The sequence below is a fragment of the Bos mutus genome, chromosome 16 (genome assembly GCF_027580195.1).
Source record: "Bos mutus isolate GX-2022 chromosome 16, NWIPB_WYAK_1.1, whole genome shotgun sequence".
In the NCBI taxonomy this organism is placed as follows: Eukaryota; Metazoa; Chordata; class Mammalia; order Artiodactyla; family Bovidae; genus Bos; species Bos mutus.
The window spans coordinates 18,137,315-18,159,855 of record NC_091632.1 but is presented as its reverse complement, the minus strand read 5'-3'; the positions used below and the strand labels follow the sequence as shown (position 1 = coordinate 18,159,855).

The 22,541-nt window shown below is 38.5% G+C and overlaps 1 protein-coding gene across 1 annotated transcript in view; it reads left to right on the top strand.

Moving 5' to 3' along the window:
* PLA2G4A (phospholipase A2 group IVA) overlaps positions 1-22,541 on the top strand; it is a 179,920-nt gene that overhangs the window by 58,143 nt on the left and 99,236 nt on the right. Inside the window, exon 4 of the mRNA XM_005901275.2 lies at positions 22,087-22,235. Coding sequence (XP_005901337.1) covers positions 22,087-22,235 — 149 coding nt within the window. The remainder of the gene's footprint in view (positions 1-22,086; positions 22,236-22,541) is intronic.

Genomic DNA, 22,541 nt, shown 5'->3' with positions numbered 1-22,541 from the left:
AGTCTTTTTCCCCTCTATCTAAATTTCAGTGGATTTTTTTTGTTTGTTTACAGGTATATATTTGTGTGTTTTAGGTAAATGTAGTGAATGATACTATTTTATGATATTTTGTTAACATCAGTGGATCCTTGGTGGATTTCACCACGTTTATTCAATAAGATAAATGGAGCTATATTCCAGTGGTATTTTTGGCAGCCACGCTTTTGTGAGATAATTTATTAGCAGGTTCCCGTCAAGGTGAAGAGTACAATACCAGTAGTAGTAGCGACACAACCCATGTGTTCTCTTTTTATTTTTTTAAGACCTATCAGGAATGGATCCTACTCACCTAGTCTTCCGGGGATTCCCTCCTTAGTTCTTTATTGTATATATATCTTATACTTGAGCTTCTTCATCTTAAAAAACTTTTTATGTTTTTCATGCATGCTATTTAACATCTCAGTGTTCTACAAAGTATCTTTAATTTTCTAAAGTTAAAGGAAAAAAACCCTAATTTTTAAAACCATTTTTACAGCTGAGGGATGATAACCTTCTTATGTGCTAAGTAGACACTCTTTGTCCAAAATCAAATGCCACTTCTATTAATATATTGAACTGCTGTGATTAATATCTAGTGGAATTAAATTAGAAAACAGGTTAAATGTTTCTTAAATTTCCAAAGAAAAGCATACTGTTAAAGTTTTCATTTCAAAGAGCATGGCTCTGCTGGTCTAAAATTTATGGGAAGTCACTTATCATATATATTATTTTAGTATATTTAATATTTTAACTTTTTTCTTAAAAAGAAAATTGTATGATGCAGAGATTGAAATGACCAGTTACAGTTCACTGAGATCTGGTATGAGGGGTTTTGTAGATTTTACTACTCTTTGGAAGCACTTTTACCTTCTCACTCCTCATTTGCTGCATCAGCACGTTTTTCATAAAATATTTTAGATAAAATCCTAGACAAAATTATTTTAAGTTGGTGTTCAAAGTGTAATCTAAACCTCCAGATGCAAAATGAAGTAACAGTTCTGAAATTTCAACTTTGGAAAAGAAATGTTACACATAACCCAGTGCTTATCCCAGCATTGTTAATGTCATCAGTGCGTGCTGAATCAATTATGTGCACACACACACACACACACACACACACACATATATATGATTATTTCAGATTTTTTTCCTTTATTGGTAATTACAAAGTGTTCCCTGTGCTATATAGGAGGTCCTTGTTGGTTATTTATTTTATGTATGTTAATGGTAGTGTGTTTATGTTAACCTTAAACTAATTTATCCTTCCTGCCTCCTAGACTTTTTTTAATGAGGATTAAATGCGATTGTGAAACACTTGGAAAAGTGCTTGATGCATAATGTATGCAATGTGTTTGTTAAATGAATAAACAAAAATGCTAAGCAGAGTTCTTAGGATTTTATATTTCATATACTCATTTCTGTAGCACTGTGAGATATGTGATGTTGTTAATTTTACCAATGTAGGGATTTGTTTAAAGACATTAAATGAATAACCCCGAATCACACAGCTGTTCTGTTTTGGGGCTAGAACTCAAGCCTGTCTCATGCTGATGTCTATTCGTGCAGCAGCTTTGCCTTTGAGCTATTTATAACCTAGTTGGGAGGATGAAATGAGTGTAAATAGCTCAGAGATTGTGTGTTTAGATTACACAGTATTACTAATTTTGAAAAGTGTTGACAGTAAGCTTCTGAGAAGACTTTACAGCTTGAATAGAGGTAGAGATGGGTTTTATAACTTAAGTAGAGTTTTAATGTCTGGAATGGATATGGATGTGGGATATTTCAATTTGGAAAAAGTATAAGAAAATATTTTAAAAATGGGATTGACATAGCCCATTGAATTATACTACTTAGGGAATTTGGTTAATTTCTAATGATTTATCCCAAGAATAAATATCAGATAGCAGGGATAATGCCCTCTAGTGCAATGGTTCTAAAGTGGTGATTAGTTTTAGCCCCAGGCACATTGGGAAATGTCTGGAGACATTTTTGTCTTGATTTATTTTTTATTTTATTTTTTAATTTATTTGGCCACCCTGTGAGGCATGTAGGATACTAGTTCCCTGACCAGGGATCAAACCTGCACCCCTTGCATTGGAAGCATGAAGTCTTAACCATCAGACCATCAGGGAAGTCCCTGGAGACATTTTTAGTTGTCACAGTTGGGAGATCCTGCTGGTTTCTAGTGGTTATAGGTCACAGACAGTGCCCCAGAGCAAAGGATTATCTACCCCTCAAATGTCAGTAATGTCAAAGTTAAGAACTCCTGTTTTAATGAAAAAGAATTATTCTTGCATAGAGTGGAATTCTATATACATATAATATATTGATAAATCCACATAGCTAAAATTAATGATATAAATATATTAATATGATTTATAATACTACAGAAGAATTTCTAGAGATTTACTCTCCAACCTAAAGGGATTCCAATAAACATCCCTAGTTTATGAATCTTTAAAACGTTCCAAGCAGAAATACTGATAACAGAAGTATTTTTGTTTTCTTCCAAAAGGGTATCATAGAGATTTAATTAAGAGGGCAATGCAGGCAACAACAAAACTTGATGTTCTGTTTTAGATCTATGTTTAGCTTTCTTTGGGTCATTTTCCATGTATCTTTGTTCTTTCATCAACACCAGCATTCTTTACAATAAGTCATTTTTGCTATACACCAGATGGTAGCTTGCTTCGTTACTCTAGTAAGTCATTTGTTAGTACAAAATGTACCAAGTCAATTGTGAGTAGATGTTATTGGGCTTTCTTTCTGACATCAATTTGGCTGATGGTACATTCTGATAGTTTCATATTCATTTCAAAAGGAAACATGTGACACTGAGAAGACACCATGCAAGATCAGAGGCTGTGAGAAAAAAGGAAAGTGAAAAATAGGAGGTGTTCAAATTGGAGACTCTGCCTGATAAAGGGATCCCCAAACAGTGTTAAATAAAATTTTTTGGCTTCATAATTTAAAATGAAGAAAAAGCATTCTATAATTATTTGAGTTCCAGACGATGCTGCCTTAATTATAAGGGTTTTGCACGTCTCTCCCCAGTTTATATAGAATCACTGTCAAAGATCTGTTTTACTAAACCACATCGAATTCTTCACTAACTTTTCCAGCTTCTGCATTTCCAGCAATTTGCAGGGGTTGCACCTATAGCCATAACAATTCTAATTTTGAGCCCATTCTGGAGGGAGTAGGGGCTGCTACTCATAAACCCTTAGCATTTTGCCCTATTTTTTGAGTTATTAAGGAAGGCACTCTGGGATTTGGAGATTTTCTTATTTATTCATTTATATTTGTGTTTACTACTTGGAAATAAAAGTTAAATTCAAATTCACTTGGAAAAAAATAAATGACATTGATATTTGTGTATTAAAATGCAAATAAATAGGGTAGGACAAAGTACTAGGAAGTATGAAACATACTAACAAAGAGTGGAAAGAAGTTAGAGAGGAGAGATGGTTGTGCCTATAATAAAGGTCACCACTTCTGCAGTATTGCTGAGAGCTAGTTAAAGATTATGTGGAATTATTTTTATTTTATGAAGATGAGGCCACTAGGAGACACGATGGGCAGTGCCCGATGTAACCCGAGAGGAAAATAGAAGTTGACTTATGAACTAGATAAGGGAAGCATAGAGAGAACATCTCATTCCATGCATCTTTTAAATGTACCGTCTTTAGACCCTTATCTTGGATAGTCTTAGGACAAGGACAAAGACGTGAATAACATTTAGTTATAAATGACTAGTGTTTAGCTATCAGCTAAACTGTCCAATGAAAACACAATGATATGCTTAAGTAAAAGAGAAGCAATGTTCTCTTGGATAGAACAGATGCTTCTGCCATCAATGTGACTGTGCAGCGTGTTTGAAATGTGTGGATTCCAGAGATGCTCCATGGCCTGAATGTTCTAGTGCCTGTTGGAGGAGGGTCACTGACCAGAAAGAAACCTGGGGTCCAGTGGGGGAGGCCCTTGTAGGCCTGTTATCACAGTGGTTAGGCTTGCACTGAAGGTCAAGAGTGTTTCACAAAGACAAGTATGGCAGTATTATGGAGAGTGGCTTGGATGTGGGTTGACAAGCAACAGACACAATTCTGTGACTAGTCCAGGTGACTTAGTTGAACTGGGTAGGTGACATTTCGAGAGGAACTGAGGAGCCAGCATGTTAAAGGTGAAATAGGTAAAAGTTGGAAACAGGAGCTGTGAGGAAAGGAGAATGACTCTCATGTTTCTGGCTCAAACAGCTAGAAATGATGGTACTATTAATAAAATAAGAAATTTGGGGAAAAGAACACATTTTTATTTTAGTTTTTTTGGTTTTCTTTTGCTTTGTTTTTTCTTTCCTTTTGCATTTAGGGAAAAAAAAATTCAAAATGGACTACTTAGCAATGGATGATATATGGGTGTGTAATGAAGAATCTTGTATTTGTCATTTCCTCAAGGCTGCAAGGAGGAATGTATGACGACTGCCATTTAAACCTGAAGATGATTGGCTTTAGAGGATCTGAGAATAGTTATACTATAGGATTGATATGTGCCATGTGACTTGAAGGGTGCACAATGAGTATTCTTAAGACTGAATAGGACTTCCCTGGGGGTCCAGGGGTGAGAACTCTGTCCATCTGCTACAGGGGACATGGGTTTGCTTCCTGGTCAGGGACCTAAGATCCCACATGCTGTGTGATAGGGCCACAAAAAAACCCCCAAAACTGTATAAGTAGCTGTGATAATTCCTTTTCAAATGTTTTTGACTACGTTAACACTAAATGTTTTAGAGTTCACTTTCTTCTAAAACATTCTAATGGAGATTTGTAAGACCAATGACGAGAAAGTCCATAGTTTAGTGGTAAGATTTCTTACCACTGGGGTTAGTTTCTAACTAAACTGGGGGTAAAAGATTTCAGATACAATGAGGAAACAGAGATGTATTTAGGGAATCAGAAGGAAAAAAAAAAAGATGTTTTGAACACAAAAGAAGATAATTGCGTAAAGGGCATTGCATATATGCCAAATCAAATGAAAATTGAGACAAAAAAAAAAAACCTACTGAATTTTACATTGAAGTTATGATAGGGGCATGGTGACTGTCAGGGGTTAATGAGAGGAGGAGGTGGACATAGAGAGATGTTTGTTAAAAAGTACACACTTCCAGTTATAAGAAGAATAAGTTCTGGGGCTGTAATGTACAGCATGCTGAGTGTAGCTAATAGCATTGTACTTTGTTTCTGGGAATTCCCTGGTGGTCCAGTGGCTAAGACTCTGCGCCCCCAATGCTGGGGACTTGAGTTCCTTCCCTGGTCAGGGAACTAGATCCCATGTGCCAAAACTAAGACCTGGCACAGTCAAATAAATAAATGAATCTAAAATTAAACAAACAAACAAATGTGTATTATGCTCCTGAAATTAGCTAGGAAAGTAGATCTTGAATGTTCTTACCATAAAAAAGAAAAGGCAATTATGTTAGGAAAAGGAGGTGTTAACTACCTCAGCTGTGATAATCATTTGGCAGGTAGGTATGTGTAGCAAATAATCACACTGTATGCCTCTAACTTACACAGTGTCATTTGCCAATTACATCTCAATAAAATTGTGAAATGAGAGAGAATAGACTGATGATGGTAATAAAATAAGGCAGAGCATAATAGGTTAGGAGTTTATGGGTAATGGGACTTAGAAGCAGTAAATATAAACAATATTATTTTTCCAAAAAACTTTGATGGAACAGAGGAAAGATCTTGAGGAATTGGCAGAATCAATTAAAGTTGTGTTTGTTTTTTAGAATAATCGATGTTTGTTTATATTTATAGGTTGAAAGGAAGTAACCATGCCCAAGCAAATATATACAGATTACATTTGGGGTTGGAGATAAATAAATGAGAAATCTCTGAAAGGAGGTGGAGTAGTCTGAAACTGAGAAAACAGTGTATGGAAACTTATTCTTCTAAGACATCAGGGAAGAATTTAAGTATGAATAAATACAATTTCCTATTATAAATATATTTTTTAAATTGTGAGGGATGGGGAAGAGAAACTAGAAGAGAACATTTAATCTTCTCCTTCTTGTTTTCCTAGTGAAGTGTGAACCCAAGTTGTTTTCTTAGATGAGAAATAGTGAGTAGGGTAGGCGACTCAAGAAAAGCAGTAAATGTTTGAACAACCACGTGGAGGATGGAAATAAAAAAGAATAGGGATTAGTTATATGTTTGTTCAAGTTAATAGTTAAATGAACTTTGGACTATGCTGAAGTAACTAACAGTGGAGCATTCCTTTTTCCTAAGAGCAATTTAGAAAACACAGATTAAATTAATTTTTTAAATGTCTGAAAGATTGAAAAGCCGCTGAGTCAACTAGGATTTGCGGGACTAAGATCTCAGTGAGAGGAGAAGTCACTGAATTAGGTCCAGTATTCTGCTAGCCACTTCCCGCTCAATCCACTGTGGAATCTCAGTGGGTGTAGGGGTGATGAGGATGTGAGGCGTGGCCAAGTAGTGAAGAAGCAGGGAGTTCACTAGAACTTTGCAATCTCAAAGGACTTGGGGATATGAAAGCTGGATGTCAGCACCAAGTCAGTTAGAATTTGACGGACAAGATCCCCGAGAGAAGAGAAGCATAGAGAAGCCTGGAAGTCAGCACCTGCACCATGTATAGGAGGCAAATTTGTAATTTATGCAAGGCAACAGGCTAAGAAGCCAACACAAAATATGAGAAAAGCAAAGCAGTGTTGTTGGCAGTATCATCGTGCTAAGAGGAAAAGAAAAATGGGTATTAGAACTGCCAAATAAAAGGGGCCAAGGAAACGCCCCAGGCCCTCAGTTGGGAGGTTTTGGATGAGAATGGATAAGAAGTAGACTGACCTTTAAAAATTCTGGGTTGTAGGCTGCACATATCCCCAAATGTTCAAGATAATGCCTTCCTAATGATTGCCAACAAAGGTCCATCTAGTCAAGGCTATGGTTTTTCCAGTGGTCATGTATGGATGTGAGAGTTGGGCTGTGAAGAAAGCTGAGCACCGAAGAATGGATGCTTTTGAACTGTGGTGTTGGAGAAGACTCTTGAGAGTCCCTTGGACTGCAAGGAGATCCAACCAGTCCATCCTAAAGGAGATCAGTCCTGGGTGTTCTTTGGAAGGAATGATGCTAAAGCTGAAACTCCAATACTTTGGCCACTTCATGTGAAGAGTTGACTCATTGGAAAGGACTCTGATGCTGGGAGGGATTGGGGGCAGGAGGAGAAGGGGATGACAGAGGATGAGATGGCTGGATGGCATCACCGACTTGATGGACATGAGTTTGGGTGAACTCCGGGAGTTGGTGATGGACAGGAAGGCCTGACATGCTGCAATTCATGGGGTTGCAAAGATTCGGACATGACTGAGCGACTGAACTGAACTGAACTGAAGGAAGTTGAAGAGAGAGAATTAGTAAACTGAATAGGCCAGTAGAAAGTATCCAGACTAAAATACAGAGAACAAAATGTGAAATAAAATATAGTTTAAAGTATAATGAATATCTGGGGTATGATTTAAAAATCTCTGGGGAAGAGAAAGAGAATGGGGCAGAAATAATATTTGAAGATATAATGGCTGAGAATTTTCTATAACTGATAAAAATGCTGTTATGAACTCAAGGGTAAATACAAAAAAATCGGATATTATGCATATTGCATTAAAACTGTTGAAAACTAAAGGCAAAGAAAAAACATCCTAAAAACATCCAGAGGGGAAAAGACATATTCAGAATAGCAAGAGCTGACTCATTGGAAAAGACCCTGATGCTGGAAAAGATTGACAGCAGGAGGAGAAAGGGGAGACAGAGGATAAGATGGTTAGGTAGTATCACGACTCAACGGACATGAGTTTGAACAAACTCTGGGAGGTGGTGAAGGACAAGGAAGCCTGGCGTGCTGCAGTCCATGGGGTCGCAAAGAGTCAGACACGACTGGGCAACTGAACAAGAGAAAAGCAAAAAACTGAAAGTAAATTCCTCAACAGACCAGATCGGAGCCATGAGGTAACAGAATGACATTTTTTAAGTGCTGAAATAAAATAATAATAATAATTTACAGTATAATAAATTACTTAAAATGCAATGATAATTATCATAATTTTATGATAAAACTATTATTTATTATAAACTGTAATAATACTAATTGGAGTTGCTACAAGCTTAAATGAATACAGCAGACAGTCTGTAAGTCCATCAACACTTATTCAACCTCTTGATTAACGAAATGTTTTTATTGTAGTAATAGGGTTAAAGGCAGCATTTCTTTTTTTTTTTTTTTTTTTTTTTTTTAAAAAAAAATCACATGCTCCCCATCCTGAACCCTCCTCCCTCCCAACCTCCCCATACCATCCCCTGGGCCTTCCCAGCGCACCAGCCCCAAGCATCCAGCATCGTGCACTGAACCAGGACTGGCATCTCGTTTCATACATGACATTTCACATGTTTCAATGACATTCTCCCAAATCCTCCCACCCTCTCCCACAGAGTCCATAAGACTGTTCTATACATCAGTGTCTCTTTTGCTGTCTCGTACACAGGGTTATCGTTACCATCTTTCTAAATTCCATATACATGCGTTAGTATACTGTATTTATGTTTTTCCTTCTGGCTTACTTCACTCTGTATAATAGTCTCCAGTTTCATCCACCTCATTAGAACTGATTCAAATGTATTCTTTTTAATGGCTGAGTAATACTCCATTGTGTATATGTACCACAGCTTTCTTATCCATTCATCTGCTGATGGACATCTAGGTTGCTTCCATGTCCTGGCTATTATAAACAGTGCTGTGATGAACATTGGGGTACACGTGTCTCTTTCCCTTCTGGTTTCCTCAGTGTGTATGCCCAGCAGTGGGATTGCTGGATCATAAGGCAGTTCTATTTCCAGTTTTTTAAGGAATCTCCACACTGTTCTCCATAGTGGCTGTACTAATTTGCATTCCCACCAACAGTGTAAGAGGGTTCCCTTTTCTCCACACCCTCTCCAGCATTTATTATTTGTAGACTTTTGGATCATAGCCATTCTGACTGGTGTGAAATGGTACCTCATAGTGGTTTTGATTTGCATTTCTCTGATAAAGAGTGATGTTGAACATCTTTTCAAGTGTTTGTTAGCCATCTGTATGTCTTCTTTGGAGAAATGTCTATTTAGATCTTTGGCCCATTTTTTGATTGGGTCATTTATTTTTCTGGAGTTGAGCTGTAGGAGTTGCTTGTATATTTTTGAGATTAGTTGTTTGTCGGTTGCTTCATTTTGCTATTATTTTCTCCCATTCTGAAGGCTGTCTTTTCACCTTGCTAATAGTTTCCTTTGATGTGCAGAAGCTTTTAAGTTTAATTAGGTCCCATTTGTTTATTTTTGCTTTTATTTCCAATATTCTGGGAGGTGGGTCATAGAGGATCCTGCTGTGATGTATGTCAGAGAGTGTTTTGCCTATGTTCTCCTCTAGGAGTTTTATAGTTTCTGGTCTTATGTTGAGATCTTTAATCCATTTTGAGTTTATTTTTGTATATGGTGTTAGAAAGTGTTCTAGTTTCATTCTTTTTACAAGTGGTTGACCAGATTTCCCAGCACCACTTGTTAAAGAGATTGTCTTTAATCCACTGTATATTCTTGCCTCCTTTGTCAAAGATAAGGTGTCCATATGTGCGTGGATTTATCTCTGGGCTTTCTATTTTGTTCCATTGATCTATATGTCTGTCTTTGTGCCAGTACCATACTGTCTTGATAACTGTGGCTTTGTAGTAGAGCCTGAAGTCAGGTAGGTTGATTCCTCCAGTTCCATTTTTCTTTCTCAAGATCGCTTTGGCTATTCGAGGTTTTTTGTATTTCCATACAAATTGTGAAATTATTTGTTCTAGCTCTGTGAAGAATACTGTTGGTAGCTTGATAGGGATTGCATTGAATCTATAAATTGCTTTGGGTAGTATACTCATTTTCACTATATTGATTCTTCCAATCCATGAACATGGTATATTTCTCCATCTATTAGTGTCCTCTTTGATTTCTTTCACCAGTGTTTTATAGTTTTCTATATATAGGTCTTTAGTTTCTTTAGGTAGATATATTCCTAAGTATTTTATTCTCTTCGTTGCAATGGTGAATGGAATTGTTTCCTTAATTTCTCTTTCTGTTTTCTCATTATTAGTGTATAGGAATGCAAGGGATTTCTGTGTGTTGATTTTATATCCTGCAACTTTACTATAATCATTGATTAGTTCTAGTAATTTTCTGGTGGAGTCTTTAGGGTTTTCTATGTAGAGGATCATGTCATCTGCAAATAGTGAGAGTTTTACTTCTTCTTTTCCAATTTGGATTCCTTTTATTTCTTTTTCTGCTCTGATTGCTGTAGCCAAAACTTCCAAAACTATGTTGAATAGTAATGGTGAAAGTGGGCACCCTTGTTTTGTTCCTGACTTTAGAGGAAATGCTTTCAATTTTTCACCATTGAGGATAATGTTTGCTGTGGGTTTGTCATATATAGCTTTTATTATGTTGAGGTATGTTCCTTCTATTCCTGCTTTCTGGAGAGTTTTATCATAAATGGGTGTTGAATTTTGTCAAAGGCTTTCTCTGCATCTATTGAGATAATCATATGGTTTTTGTTTTTCAATTTGTTAATGTGGTGTATTACATTGATTGATTTGCGGATATTGAAGAATCCTTGCATCCCTGGGATAAAGCCCACTTGGTCATGGTGTATGATCTTTTTAATGTGTTGTTGGATTCTGATTGCTAGAATTTTGTTTAGGATTTTTGCATCTATGTTCATCAGTGATATTGGCCTATAGTTTTCTTTTTTTGTGGCATCTTTGTCAGGTTTTGGTATTAGGGTGATGGTGGCCTCATAGAATGAGTTTGGAAGTTTACCTTCCTCTGCAATTTTCTGGAAGAGTTTGAGCAGGATAGGTGTTAGCTCTTCTCTAAATTTTTGGTAGAATTCAGCTGTGAAGCCGTCTGGACCTGGGCTTTTGTTTGCTGGAAGATTTTGATTACAGTTTCAATTTCCATGCTTGTGATGGGTCTGTTAAGGTTTTCTATTTCTTCCTGGTCGAGTTTTGGAAAGTTGTACTTTTCTAAGAATTTGTCCATTTCTTCCTCGTTGTCCATTTTATTGGCATATAATTGTTGATAATAGTCTCTTATGATCCTTTGTATTTCTATGTTGTCTGTTGTGATCTCTCCACTGTCATTTCTAATTTTATTGATTTGATTTTTCTCCTTTGTTTCTTGATGAGTCTGGCTAATGGTTTGTCAATTTTATTTATCCTTTCAAAGAACCAGCTTTTGGCTTTGTTGATTTTTGCTATGGTCTCTTTTGTTTCTTTTGCATTTATTTCTGCTCTAATTTTTAAGATTTCTTTCCTTCTACTAACCCTGGGGTTCTTCATTTCTTCCTTTCTAGTTGTTTGAGGTGTAGAGTTAGGTTATTTATTTGACTTTTTCTTGTTTCTTGAGGTGTGCCTGTATTGCTATGAACTTTCCCCTTAGGACTGCTTTTACTGTGTCCCACAGGTTTTGGGTTGTTGTGTTTTCATTTTCATTCGTTTCTATGCAAATTTTGATTTCTTTTTTTTATTTCTTCTGTGATTTGTTTGTTATTCAGCAGCGTGTTGTTCAGCCTCCATATGTTGGAATTTTTAATAGTTTTTCTCCTGTAATTGAGATCTAATCTTACTGCATTGTGGTCAGAAAAGATGCTTGGAATGATTTCTATTTTTTTGAATTTACCAAGGCTAGCTTTATGGCCCAGGATGTGATCTATCCTGGAGAAGGTTCCATGTGCTTGAGAAAAAGGTGAAATTCATTGTTTTGGGATGAAATGTCCTATAGATATCAATTAGGTCTAACTGGTCTATTGTATCGTTTAAAGTTTGTGTTTCCTTATTAATTTTCTGTTTAGTTGATCTATCCATAGGTGTGAGTGGGGTATTAAAGTCTCCCACTATTATTGTGTTATTGTTAATTTCTCCTTTCATACTTGTTAGCATTTGTCTTACATACTGCGGTGTGCTCCGTGTTGGGTGCATATATATTTATAATTGTTATATCTTCTTCTTGGATTGATCCTTTGATCATTATGTAGTGACCTTCTTTGTCTCTTTTCACAGCCTTTGTTTTAAAGTCTATTTTATCTGATATGAGTATTGCTACTCCTGCTTTCTTTTGGTCCCTATTTGCATGGAAAATCTTTTTCCAGCCCTTCACTTTCAGTCTGTATGTGTCCCCTGTTTTGAGGTGGGTCTCCTGTAGACAACATATGTAGGGTCTTGTTTTTGTATCCATTCAGCCAGTCTTTGTCTTTTGGTTGGGGCATTCAACCCATTTACGTTTAAGGTAATTACTGATAAGTATGATCCCGTTGCCATTTACTTTATTGTTTGGGGTTCAATTTATACACCATTTTTGTGTTTCCTGTCTAGAAATATCCTTTAGTATTTGTTGTAGAGCTGGTTTGGTGGTGCAGAATTCTCTCAGCTTTTGTTTATCTGAGAAGCTTTTGATTTCTCCTTCATACTTGAATGAAATCTTTGCTGGGTACAACAATCTGGGCTGTAGGTTATTTTCTTTCATCATTTTAAGTATGTCTTGCCATTCCCTCCTGGCTTGAAGAGTTTCTATTGAAAGATCAGCTGTTATCCTTATGGGAATTCCCTTGTGTGTTATTTGTTGTTTTTCCTTGCTGCTTTTAATATTTGTTCTTTGTGTTTGATCTTTGTTAATTTGAGTAATATATGTGTCTTGGGGTGTTTCGCCTTGGGTTTTATCCTGTTTGGGATTCTCTGGGTTTCTTGGACTTGGGTGATTATTTCCTTCCCCAGTTTAGGGAAGTTTTCAACTATTATCTCCTCAAGTATTTTCTCATGGTCTTTCTTTTTGTCTTCTTCTTCTGGAACCCCTATGATTCAATGTTGTAGCGTTTAATATTGTCCTGGAGGTCTCTGAGATTGTCCTCATTTCTTTTAATTCGTTTTTCTTTTATTCTCTCTGATTCATTTATTTCTACCATTCTATCTTCTAATTCACTAATCCTATCTTCTGCCTCTGTTATTCTACTATTTGTTGCCTCCAGAGTGTTTTTAATTTCATTTATTGCATTATTCATTGTATATTGACTCTTTTTATTTCTTCTAGGTCCTTGTTAAACCTTTCTTGCATCTTCTCAATCCTTGTCTCCAAGCTATTTATCTGTGATTCCATTTTAATTTCTAGATTTTGGATCAATTTCACTATCATTATTCGGAATTCTTTATCAGGTAGATTCCTATCTCTTCCTCTTTTGTTTGGTTTGGTGGGCATTTATCCTGTTCCTTTATCTGCTGGCTATTCCTCTGTCTCTTCATCTTGTTTAAATTGCTGAGTATGGGGTGTCCTTTCTGTATTCTGGCAGTTTGTGGAGTTCTCTTTATTGAGGCTATTCCTCACTGTGTGTGGGTTTGTACAGGTGGCTTGTCAAGGTTTCCTGGTTAGGGAAGCTTGTGTCAGTGTTCTGATGGGTGGAACTGTATTTCTTCTCTTTGTTCAGTCGCGCTGTGGGGAGGGAGGGAGGGGATGCTGCAAGCAAATAACACTGGCGTCGCTCGCAGTGCCTCAGCCACACTGGGTCTGCCCCGCTCACTGCGCTGCGTGTAGCCTCCTGCCCACACTGCTCGGGCTCTGGGTTGTTCCGCCGGGAACAATCCAAGGCTGGCCCTGGGTTGCATGTACCTCCCAGGTCCAAGCCGCTCAGGTTCAGGCACTCGGATAGTCCTCAGAGGCGCAGACTCAGTTGGGCCTGAGTATTGTGCTCTTCCCAGGTCCGAGCAGCTCAAGTGATGAGGTGTTTGGCGGCGCCAATGCTGCGACTTATCGCCTCCCGCCACTCGGTTATCTGGGCGCAAAACCGCGCACCTTCTTAGGCAGATGTTAACCGTCCAGACCCCAAGAAGTTTTAGTTAGCAAAAGAAGCCTGCTTACAGTTTTATAGATAATGTCTCTCTGGGGCTTTGCCCCCTTCCGGCTCTGGCTGCCTATCACCGGAGGGGGAAGGTCTGCAGCCGGCTATCTCTGTTCAATTCTTTGTTCCGTGCACGGGCCTGGCGGTCTTAGGTTGGGGCTGGCTTTTCGCGTAGTAGATATCCCACAGTCTGGTTTGTTAGCCCAAATTATTTCGCTCAGATAGTGCTCAGGGTATTCAGGCCAGATTCTTACTCTAAGCGATGCCCACGCTGCAACTTGTTAATGGCGCCTGCAGGCGTCTGCGCTGCTTCTCCACTGGGGGGAGTTACCGTAGGACTTCAAATCTTGAGTTTTAATTGTTTATTTATTTTTTCTTCCTGTTACGTTGCCCTCTGTGCTTCCAAAGCTCGGCACAGATTCGGCAGTGAGAAGGTTTCCTGGTGTTTGGAAACTTCTCTCTTTTTAAGACTCCCTTCCCGGGACGGAGCTCCGTCCCTCCCTCTTTGTCTCTTTTTTGTCTTTTATATTTTTTCCTACCTCCTTTGAAGAGTTGGATTGCTTTTCTGGGTGCCTGATGTCCTCTGCCGGCATTCAGAAGTTGTTTTGTGGAATTTACTCGACGTTTAAATGCTCTTTTGATGAATTTGTGGGGGAGAAAGTGTTCTCCCTGTCCTACTCCTCCGCCATCTTAGCTCCTCCAGCATTTCTAATTAATAATGCCAAGTTTATTGGACAAGATTTTGAGTATGTCTTTTACTTAAGAACATATCCAACAGACCGATAGAAACACATAAAGAATTATTCAACCTCAGATAGTCATGCAAGATGTGTGAATTTAATCTACAGTGAGATATTGTTACATGTCCACCGGATGTTTAAAATGACAAAAGTGACTATTAAATATGGAGAAGGATTTCTGCCATGTGAGTATTAACACCAGGATGTGCAAAGGCATAATAATTCCACATCCAAGGAATTGCATTCTTAGGAATTTCACGTCAGAAACATAAAAATGTGTGCACCAAATGTCTCGTCCACGACTGTTCATAGCAGCACCATTAGTAATAGCCCAAAGTAGAAACAATCCAACGCCCACTAACGGTGGAATGGATAAACATTTTATGAAATGCTCAGACAGTAAAACAGTTTACTCTAGGAATGAATGAATGTGTCGATACGGATGAATCTCACAAACTTAATGGTGAGCAGAGTAAGCCAGACTGATAAGTACAGGAGTACATACTGTTCTTGATTCTATTTATATAAGGATACAAATACAAGTAAAAGTATTCTCTAGTGACAATGTAATGGTCACCCTTCTGGAGGAGATGGGGAAGGCTTTTGGAGTGCTGATATTGTTCTGTATCTCGATCCGGGTGGTGGTATCATGGATGAATTCCTTTTATGAAAATTCAGCAAACTGTATGATTAAAATCATCTATTAATAATTTTTCTGCATCTATCTTATACTTCAATAAAAATATTACATTAAGAAAGGAACTAAACTGTTACTGAAATTCATATGTTTATAGTGGAGCTAACCATCACTTTCCCAGGGTTTATGTTAGTAAATGAGCTGGCTTGGTGCAGGGAGCGCGGAAGAAGCCTGAGCCCCGAATTGATGCATTCAAACTGTGGTGTTGGAGAAGACTCTTGAGAGTCCCTTGGACAGCAAGGAGATCAAAGCAGTCAATCCTAAAGGAAATCAACCCTGGATATCCATTGAAAGGATTGTTGCTGAAGCTCCAATACTTTGGCCATCTGATGTGAAGAGCTGACTCTTTGGAAAAGATCCTGGTGTTGGGAAAGATTGAGGGCAGAAGGAGAGGGGGTCGGGAAAGGATGAGAAGGTTAGATAGCATCACCAACTCGATGGACATTAATCTGAACAACCTCTGGGAGGTAGTGAAGTACAGAGGAGCCTGTACTCCCTTGTGTGTGCACAGAGAGCACCACTCCTCTGGTGTGGTGCCGTCCATGGGGTTGCAAAGAGTCAGACGTGACTTAGCAATTGAACAACAAAAAATGTGGAAATAGTGAAAAGGTTGGCATCATAAAACATTTATGTTTTTAAACCTTTAAGTTTAAAAGCTTTAAGTTCTCCATCTAATTATTATTCCTAAATCATAAATATTTAAAGGAGTGACCCCATTGGAAGATAGTATTTAGAGGCATTTTTTCAACAAATTATTATTTAATTTTTGGTCTTACTATGGCATTCATACTTTGGTGGCAACTGAAGTAGAACACCTGAATATTAGTCCATCACCTTAAATAGATTGCCAGCTCACACACCCTCATGTACTTTATTCTTGGATTTGTTTTCATTTGGTCACTTGAAAATGTGTTTAATGGCTAGAGAGAAACAGACATGAATTAATTTATTGTGCTTAATATAGTCTACAGGCAGAATAACTCCATGACGAAGTCTGGTGAGCTTGTTGACTTCTCAGTGCCAAAATGTTCCTACTTTTCTGTGGGTGTTATTAAACCATTGTTCTTCATTTGATTGTCATGTGTGTGCTATCTGCTCAGTCGTGTTCGACTCTTTGCAACCCCATAGACTATAGCCCACCAGGCTCCTCTGTCCATGGAATTCTCCAGGCAAGAATACTGGAATGGGTTGCCATTTCCTTCTCCAGGGGATCTTCCTGCCCCAGGAGCCAAACCCGGGGCTCCTGCATTGCAGGTGGATTCTTTACTATCTGAGCCACCAGGGAAGCCAGTGATATATGATTGTCATAATGTACTTTAAACCCCACTTTTCAAACTTGTGTGCCTAAGTATCATCTGATAAAGTTGTTAAAATGCAGATTTCCAGGTCCATGCTGAAGACTGAAAATGCAAGGTGTCTGCATTTTAACACTCCAGGTGATTCTGTGGAGATACTTTAGTGGACTGTGTTTTGGGAAACACTACTTTAAGCTCATTGTCAGTGGATTGCAGCTATTCAGAATGGGTTTTGTTTTTTTTTTTAATTTATCTGGCTGCCTTGGGTCTTAGATGTAGCACTTGGCCCTTTTGCTGCATCATGCAGGATCTTTCATTGTGGGGCACAGACTCTCAGATGTGGCGTGTAGGCTCCAATTGCAGCTCATGGGCTTCGTTGCTCAGAGGCATGTAGGATCTTAGTTCCTTGGCCAGATATCCAACCTGAGTCCTCTGCATTGAAAAGTGAATTCTTAACCACTGGACCACCAGGGAAGTCCCCAGAATGGGATATTTTACTGTAGATTTGGTGGGGGGACTTTTCCTTTGTTTTTTGTTTGTTTGTTTGTTTGTTGCGTATATCACATGAATTGTAACATTATGGGGCATCTTTGGGCTTTACCAGTGGCTCAGCAGTAAAGAATCCACCTGCAATGCAGGAGACTCTGGACACTCAGGTTTGATCCCTAGATCAGGAAGATCCCCTGGAAGAGGGCATGGCAGTCAAATCCAGTATTCTTGCCTGGGAAATCCCATGGACAGGGGGAGCCTGGTGGACTACAGTCCACGGGATTGCAAAGAGTAGGACATGACTGAAGCAACTAAGCACAGCACGAGTCATCTTTATTTGAAGCAAAGGGTTTAAGGTGCTACTGAGCAAAGTGGATATGAGAAAGCAAATGGAGCATATTTAAGATCAAACTAGGAGTTTGGAAGCTGCCACCAGCTTCTGTGATGAGTCATAATATATGACTCAGACAAAGCTGAAATGACAGATGGCCTTGTTATGACTTTAGGCGGGCACTCCTTCAACTACTGAAGTTTATGAGAAGTTTTACAACCCGGGAATTCTGAAGTTATTTCTGATGCGTGTAGTTTCATGTCATCTTTATGGGAGCAAAAAAGATCTGTATCTCACACCGCCAACATTTCTGTTAGTCACGATTCAAACAAAAGGAAACAATGTAAGAAAGTCTGTGCCCACACATTGCATCTTTACCACCTCTTTCATTGGAGCTAATCAAGGTGAAGCTGAATCAGTGGCTCAACACCCTGTTAATCCGATAGGCATTAATTCACAAAGGCATGAAATAAAGTTTTTTTTTTTTTTTCACGTGTTTGACTTTTTCTCCCCTTAATGCATTTCTAGGAATTACTCTAAAGTATGGGCTATGTTTTGCTGTCAAAAATGGACTGATGTCCCCTTTCAGAGCTTCCTGCCAATGAAGATTATAGATTATGTTTTTTTTAAAGTGAGCTGAGATATGTAATTCTCTTAATCCAATTTTAAAATAGCTTCTTAAAACTTCCTTTCATCCTGTGTTGCCCACCACTGATACAGCTGTTTCTTAACTTGCAGAGATAAGCAATGGTGCAGATTGCAGTATCACGGTTTGCAGCTGTCAGTGGTTTTCCACTGTCTAGCAACCTTTGATGTCTCCTCTTCGATGTGTCTTATTAATGAAGCAAAACTAGAAAAACCATCAGTCTTGACAAAAACTTTTAGAGTATTGACTGTATTCAAAAGTAAAAATAAGAATCTAAAATGACAGCTTTGCACCAGATTTCAATTTTTTCTTTTTTAAAAACTGTCCATTGGACTTCCCTTGTCCAGTGGTTAAAACTGCACTGCCAGTGCAAGAGGCATGGGTCACTTCCAGACTGGGGAACTAAATTCCTCACGCCATGTGGCATGGCCAAAAGATTAAAAAAAAAAAAATCTGTTGATGTTCTGACATATAAACACAGGGCTGGCATCATGTTGTATGGGATTTCTTAATTATTTTGCAAGAGTTAGAATCTGGAAAAGCATATGACCCAATGAGAGTCCAAAATGAGAAGATGGTAATATCGCTGGTTGATTCATGCCACTTCAATTTGCTGCTTCCTTCCCCTATCTAGTTCCTCACAAAGAACTTCACTTTCTACTTTCTCTTTCTTATTTGACTGGAGAAAACCTGTCCCTTCTCTTTTTCAAAGATTCAAATAAAGATCAAACCTCATAAGGCCATTTCTCCACCTACGATTTAACATTATGTGCGTGTAACCACCTGGGTGACTGAGTTACTAGTCACTAGGTTAGTGTATCTGCTTGTCTTCCTTGCCTCTAAAATTAGGCTCTTAGCATCTGACTCACTTCCACATTTCAAATCTGCGCCTTCGTGTTTGACTCCCTCAAACCGCTTCTTGAAGGGCAGTCCCTGGCGTTCAGTAGGCACCCAAATATTTGTTGAATGAGTGAATGATGTATACCATGTTTACTTCCCCTTCCTGGCATACTTTTTGTTTTCCAAGATTAGCTTTTGCTTGTTTTTTTGTTTTCCAATATTTTCTTGTTGTTGTTAAGTCTCTAAGTTGGGTCTGAGTCTTGACGCCCCCAGGGACTGTAGCCCGCCAGACTCCTCTGTCCGTGAGGTTTCCCAGGCAAGAATACTGGAGTGGGTTGCCATTTTCTTCTTCACTTCTAATATTTTGGGGCGGGTTGGGGGGGAAAGAGCATTAGTCCCACAAAAAACTAAATTTACGGGATGAGGAAGGGCTACGTTTTTACATTTAATGTGAAGTGGCATTGCATATTCTCTTTAAGAGTATGTATTTACTTCTACTCAGAAAAGGAAAGGTATTTTTCTTTATACTCTTCCACCTCATGCGATTCTAATAATTTTATTTAGTTATTTTTGGCTGCTCTGGGTCTTCTTTGCTGCATGTGGGCTTTCTCTAGTCGTGGCCAGTAGGGACTACCGTCTAATTGCAGTGCGTGGAATTCCCATTGCAGATGGTTCTCTTGTTGCGGAGCACAGGCTCTAGGATCAGGGGCTTCAATAATCGTGGCTCTCGGACTCATTAGTTATGACGCCTGGACTCTAGAACACAGGCCCAGGAGTTGTGGTTCATGGGCTTATTTGCCCCACGGCATGTGGAATCTTCACAGACCAGTGATCAAACCTGTATTCGCTGCATTGGTAGGTGGATTTTCAACCACTGGACCACTAAGGAAGTCCTCTACTTGCTATTCTAAATATGTAGTTTTATTTGTGGTTTGCAGCCCTGAGCACTGGTGACATGGCAGAAGCGTGGTTAAGGAAAAGGAACAGTCATCTCTTGGTTGAGGAGTGAGTTGAATCCCCTTGTAGCATGTCCTTCTCTTGTTTGGCCCATTTTCTCTTGCCATCCTTCCTGCCTAGTCTTCTGTTAGTCTTCTAATTTGTCTGCCATTGACCTGTCGAGAGAGAAAAGCGTCAAGTTAGAAATTGCTATATATAAATGTTCTAAACCAATACACTGTGTACCTTACACAATATTACATATCAATCATATCTCAATATGAAGAAATACATAAATTCAATGAAAATAACTTGCTATTTCCTTCTGTCTAAAAGAAAGATATCAAAAGTGTGAACAGACATGATCTCCTCAGATCAACTGAGTAATTGTTTAAAAATGCAGATCCCCATTCTCTCTATAGATCTGATTATGGGTCTTATGGAATGAGGGTCAAAGTTTTGTGTATTTAATCAAAACCCTAGGCATTTATCTTATACTCTCAGTCTAAGACTCAGTTGCCCTTGACTAATGATACATAAACTTCAAGTGGAAAAATTAACTAAATGACAATCCCAAATGCTTATTCTTCTTTTGTAGATCTTCTAACTTAACAGTTAAAACAAAAAGCCCACTTAAAAAGTCTGATAACCACAGAGAAGAACTGTGATGGGCATCAATTACATTATTTGACCATAACTATTGTAAAAGGACAAAGTGTATTTTAAAAAATTATTCCAAAAATTATTCTTTGAAAGCCAGTCATTTAAGAACTATTGTTTTTGCTTTTCCTTTGTTTTCAATGTTTGCATCTTTTTTTGTGTGAACTTTTGCACCTCTGTCTCTTTCTTTCCACCCTTACCCTCTCTGTTTCCACTCTCCCTCTCTTCCCTTTCTCCTGTCTCCCTTCTTCTTCTCCAAAACTCCTTTCCAGCTCCTCTTTCCTTGGCAAGCCACCCATTATGATCACATCTTTAGCACTTAAGAGCATGATGTCATTGAGAGAATGACCGTTGCAGTCGCATCTTGCTCTGATACTTACTAGCTGTGTGATATTAACACTTCTCATTTCTTGTTGCCTCAACACTAAAAGTACTTTATAGTGCTGTTTTGTGAGATTAGAATGAGACTCCCGCGTGTGAAGTGCTCAGCAGAAATCCTGTCAGTCATCACTCGATGGCTGGTTTTTGTGGTTTTGAGTTATAATGGCCACACAGGAAAGGATGTGTTAAAGAGAAAAGTTGAGTCCTTAAGTTAGGGGACCTTAAACATTGTGATAGTTGTTAGATTCTGAAGACGTTGTTCACAGTCTTGTAAGAAAAGTGCAGTAGTGTAAGATGAGCATTCAGAGGAGCCACTAAAGAGAGAATGATCAATATTTCCACGCACAGGGTCAGTTGCCTAGCTATTAAATATATAGAGAGAGAGGGAGGAAATTTAAACAGTTCATTACAGTTATTTCTCTCAGTTTAAAATGGTACTCATATCATGTCCTGACTCAGTGGGTCTTTGCATGCAACTGAAAAAGCTGTCACTTCCTTGATATACTCACTTCCATCTGATTGAGTACCCCCATAATAAATACAGAAATATGTATTGACTACTATTGTAAATGCCTCCCGTTAGAGTTTTTCAGTGTACAATTTGTACAACCATCCAAGGCAGCTTTATAACCTTAAACAGTATTTATGTCACACTGGCTTCATTATTTGGTTTGGCAAATAACGTAGTTGGGTAATTTTTCTAATACAAACAATCATGATGATCCTGAGCTCATAATCTTGTCACCATTGTAGTCCTGGGGTAGAGGTTATGTTGTGGTTAGCTAAATGAGATTGTTATCATTGTCTGCAGTTGGACTGAGATGTTGATTGCAGTGACCATGACCTCTAGGCAGTCCGAGGAATTCTAAATAGGTCTCCTAATAAATGATTCCCTCTCACAGGACTGTTAGGAAGTAGAGGGGCATAATATTTAGAAAGCATATAACCTACAATGGTCTTCCATTATATATTATTTGGTCTCAGACATTTCAAATATGTAATTGTAGATTCATTGAAAATAACCTAACACATGTCAATAAAAACAAATCAGAATTTAATCACATTTTTGCTTCCTTCTCACTTGTGTTTAATGTCTACAGTTGACACTCCAGACCCCTATGTGGAACTTTTCATCTCTTCAACCCCCGACAGCAGGAAGAGAACAAGACACTTCAATAATGACATAAACCCTGTGTGGAATGAGACCTTTGAATTTATTTTGGATCCTAATCAGGAAAATATTTTGGAGGTAAGTGAGTCATTGGGGGATAGTGGGTCAGTGGGGGTCAAGTGAGTCACTGGGGCGGGGGGAGGCGGTTATCTTCAAGTTGAGCTTGAAAGCATCAAATTTTTCCTCTCACTGCCTTCATCCTTCTTGGTTAGGTAGTTGGAATACAGCTGTGCAGTATATGGTAGATGAGCTTCTAGCTGCTACACATCAAGGTATGTGAGCGTCCAAATGCAGAAGTTAGGTGGGGCTAGAGTCTTTAATCAGAGAAGGCAATGGCACCCGACTCCAGTACTCTTGCCTGGAGGATCCCATGGATGGAGGAGC